The sequence below is a fragment of the Sinocyclocheilus rhinocerous genome, unplaced genomic scaffold, assembly GCF_001515625.1.
Source record: "Sinocyclocheilus rhinocerous isolate Xijiao unplaced genomic scaffold, SAMN03320098_v1.1 scaffold368, whole genome shotgun sequence".
NCBI classification, from domain to species: Eukaryota; Metazoa; Chordata; class Actinopteri; order Cypriniformes; family Cyprinidae; genus Sinocyclocheilus; species Sinocyclocheilus rhinocerous.
In genome coordinates this window covers 445389-449900 of record NW_015664681.1, presented here as the reverse complement: position 1 = coordinate 449900, position 4512 = coordinate 445389, and the positions used below count along the sequence as shown (strand labels likewise).

The 4512-nt window shown below is 38.0% G+C and overlaps 1 protein-coding gene across 1 annotated transcript in view; it reads right to left on the bottom strand.

The window, feature by feature from the left end:
- LOC107730272 (potassium voltage-gated channel subfamily KQT member 1-like) overlaps positions 1 to 2251 on the bottom strand; it is a 32496-nt gene extending 30245 nt beyond the window's left edge. Inside the window, exon 1 of the mRNA XM_016541058.1 lies at positions 1956 to 2251. Coding sequence (XP_016396544.1) covers positions 1956 to 2251 — 296 coding nt within the window. The remainder of the gene's footprint in view (positions 1 to 1955) is intronic.
- Between the last annotated feature and the right edge of the window lie 2261 nt (positions 2252 to 4512).

Below are 4512 nucleotides of genomic sequence, written 5' to 3'. Positions count from 1 at the left end.
AGACAGACAGACAGACAGACAGACAGAGACAGACAGACAGACAGGCAGGCAGGCAGGCAGGCAGACAGACAGACAGACAGACAGACAGACAGATAGATAGATAGATAGATAGAAAATGACATTCTTGAAATATCACTCACGTGAACAGGACATGGACCTGAACTGTTTTTTAACTGAAGTCTATAGTGTGATTAAATCAGTTGTTTCTACCTTTCTTCTACATTTCTCTGTTGTGCTTAGTAAAGACTGCATGACATCGAGGGACATTTCACTCACATATACTGCTGGGCAGATAACAATAATAATGTATGGCACGCAATTACTAGTTTTTCCAACAGCATGTGCACATGTACACAAACAAGGGTCACGCTTTGATAAGTGCCTTTTGTTCCCCCATGGCTTTGCAGGCTTTGAAGCAGTGATAAGCTTGTGCACATTCTTGGCTAACATAGCCTGCCGCCTACACTCACAAGAAGAATGCTTCCGTATTCAGGCGAGACTCTTCAATTTCCTGCTGCAGCTAACAGTGTGGTCAAGTGGTCGACTACCGCTCAAGGCCCTGGGCTAGTAATGCAACAGGTGGGGATGAATTATGCACTGAGGAGCCCAGAGAGCCCAGTTGTGCCCTTAAGCGATGCAATTAACCTCAATTAGCTCTATAGGGACCATCACAATATTAGTATGCCATAAATCACTTTGAATAAAACACATGTGCTACATGACAAGCCACCAGTTAATTAAAGACTAACCTCCAACCCTCGGCCTCATGCTCATCATTCTTACAAATGCATTAAACCAAGTATCAGTCAAACGATCCACGATTAGTGAAGCCGTTAACACCGTTTCTGCAGGATGATGCCGCATCTGACACCCTCACAGTCAGTTTCCCATGTTCTCCTGGCATCTCTGCCCAACACCACTGAGTCACAGGGTTACCAAACCCACAGGGCCCCTGCTGAACTGAGTCACCTCTGCAGCCAAGTTTAGCCGCCCGCTATCACCTCCTCTCCTGCTAGAGATACCATGAAAGGTCCAATGAGTCCAGTCATTTTGAGAATTACAAAACAACTACATTCTGCTGCAAAGCATCCTTTTAGGTTATTCGTTACACTGTAAAGATGATCTTAGATCAAGTACTAGACACTGTCAGCGACTGCAATATTTTTTGTTTACTTACTATTCAAAAATTCTTGCAATTTACAGAATATCAAATAATGCATCTCAAAGCAGCTTCTATATTACAGTATAATCTGATTTTTTAACTTTTTTAGTAAGTGTAGTGAAGATAGAAACGCAAGGCTTAGCAAGAGGATTGGGATAAGGACATAAAAGCTTTTTTTATGCTTTTTCTGTGCACAGGCTACTGCACCACAATTCTTTCTGCATTTTATGACTTTTTAAAATCAAACCAACAAGCATTGTAGGTTAGTTGGGTTGATGTTTTGAGTTTAAAGGGGTCATATGATGTTGCTAAAAAGAACATTATTTTGTGTATTTGGTGTAATGAAATGTGTTTATGCGGTTTGCGTCATATGACCCCTTTAAATAAAATGGTTTATTTCCATTTTTCCAGTGTATCACTTAATACAACATTTGTTTAATATTTAAAACCTTCGCAGAAAAAAAACATCAGTGAGTTCTATGTAGTAATAATAGGCTAAATTACATAAATTGCAATAAATAAATAAATTATTAATTGTTTTGGAAGATAACTTAATTTCTGTATGCTGAAAGGCTGCACTAAAGGGAACATTATTTTATGCAGAATGAAAAGTGACCTTGAACAATCATCTTGCATAACACTGTACTCTTATCAAACATGAATAAAAGCAGTGCCTCTTGCAACAACAACAAAAAACATTTAAAAAAAAAATATATATATTTCTGAATAGGAAAACATGTTGATGTTGTAGACTATTTCTCGTTCTTTAAAGCAATCAGAGTTAAATACTCACACTGTAAAATGATACACAAAGCATTTCCAACCCGATGGTCTCTCCAAAAAATTATATACACGTCCTTGAAAGTAGGATCTAGAGAGAGTGGGACGGGTGGCGCTGTACACGGACATGCGGGGATGGAGGTGAGATGCCTGGCGTTGAGTGATCACTGCCGGCTCCGCGGACGCCGAGGGACTCCCGCCGAACCACACGCTGTCATTTCGCATGTGCAGAGCTTCGCTCATCTCCTGTTCTGCAGGTCCAATAGTCCATGAAGGCTCTGTCGCTGTACTGTGAGGTGGAGAGGTCATGCTTCTATACTGAGAAGAGACTTTCACGAAGTGCAGCTGGCAGGACAGCAGGCAGGCAGCATAACGGCATCAGCAGCAGCACTTGACTGTGTCTGCATGAAACTACATGCATAAATACTCATAACTCAACAGTGAGTGACGTACCAGGAAGCACATAGCCACATGCCATTGCCAACAAAGGTAAATCATGGATTTTTGTTTCAAATAAATAAATAAATATATAAACATATAAGCATATTCATTTGTAGTAAATAGTAAATTTTTTAAACAAAACCAATAGCAAACATAATATTCCAAAGTACAGTTGAGGTCAAAAGTTTACACCCCCCTTCAGAATCTGCAAAATGTTACCAACATAAGAGGGATCATACAAAATGCATGTTATTGTTTATTTAGTACTGACCTGAATAAGATATTTCACATAAAAAGATGTTTACATAAGATAAAATAATAGTTGAATTTATTGAGAATTTATTAAGAATTGATTCTTAATACTGTGTTCTTACCTGAATGATCCACAGCTGTGTTTTTTTTAATTTAATGATAGTTGTTCATGAGTCCCTTGTTTACCTTGTACAGTTAAACTATCTGCTGTTCTTCAGAAAAATCCTTCAGGTCCCACAAATTCTTTTGTTTTCCAGCATTTTTGTGTATTTGAAACCGTTCCAACAATGACTGTATGATTTTGAGATCTTTTCACACTGAGGAGTTGCAACTGAGAGACTCATATGCAACTATTACAGAAGGTTCAAATGCTCACTGATGCTCCAGAAGGAATAAAGATGCATTAAGAGGGGGTGAAAACTTTTGAGATCCATCTTTTCACACTGAGGACAACTGAGTCATGTGCAACTATTACCATGCTACAGATTGAGAATGATGCCACACACCAGCATGAGCCAAAAAAAGTTTAATGGATTTATGTACAATGTGATGAAGAAAGACATGGACAAAAAGTATAAAACAAAAGATTGACAAATTTGGTGTGAAATCACAGCAGGTAGTAGCAGACTTCATGCATCAATGCAGCTGTCAGTATAAAGTCAAAATTTCTATTGGAATAAATGAGAGCTACTGAACATAAACCAAAAAGAAACCTTAAACCCTAAGTTTAAGGCTATTTGTCTAAAGAAATAAAACTGTTAGGGAGTATTTGTGTTTGCAAAAAGGTGAAGGTGCGGTTTCATTCAGCATGACCTTGAATCGGTGCCTCACCTTGAGAACTCAGGAAGGTATTGATTCACTGAGATGCAGGTTTCAAATACTGTCATGTGGCAGTGAAGTGATGACAGATACTGTTGTCAAGTAGATATTAAGATAGGCCAGAGTGAGATGTAGGTAGAGATCATCTGAACATAGAGTAGCTTATCCTCAAATACTTTCAGCACAGCAGACAATTGCTAGACTTGCTAAGGTCAGATACATTTATGATTTAGTTTCAGTTGATAATAGAGGAATCTCTGTGGTGCTTTTTCAGAGTTACCAAAGAATGACTGTGGAGAATCATCTGTATTGGTGTTTCTTGTTGTGCCATGAAAAAAGAGAGAAAACTTGTCTGAGAAACATACCTTTTGTGTAGGAGATATCTGAGTCCAGTTTTAGACTTGATAGACTCACTTTTTTTAGTCACCAAAGCCTGAGTCTTGCACCATACAGACTCTGATCTTTAGATGCATTGTTTTTAAGGTTTACCTGGATGTATTAAAAGTGATGCAAGGATTGACTTTTGTCTTATTTAAGCACATTCATGTTTGCAGTCCCCCTAGAGTTACTAAATAAAGATCATTTTGAATGTGGCATGAACTTGTTTATAAAAAAAAAATCAGCTGCAGTGTCTTACAATATACAGCAGAGAGCAGCATTTTCACTGACCTCTGCTCCCTCCCTTGTCAAAACAGCAAAATATTATCAGATCTTACAATTAATCTGATCTCCGACTATACTGGCTTGATAAAGCTCTGTTTGAGTTGACACCTAGCTGCTTAAAGTGAATAAATTATTAGAGTGGCATCACTGAAAACAGCACATGCCTTCATAGGCCTAAAAATCTAGCAAGAAACAAAGTAGATCCTAAATGCTATATTCTTTATGTAAAAATACAGCCTTCCTGAACATTTTTTTCCCGTATGGAACAGGAAGAAATGAACATTAATAAAAGGGTTACTCACATATTGTATGCTCTTTATACCTACAGGCTCCTGATGGTTTTATTTCTGTAAAGAAAAAAAGTAATTCACCTTGTGCTTTATTCCCAAAATGCT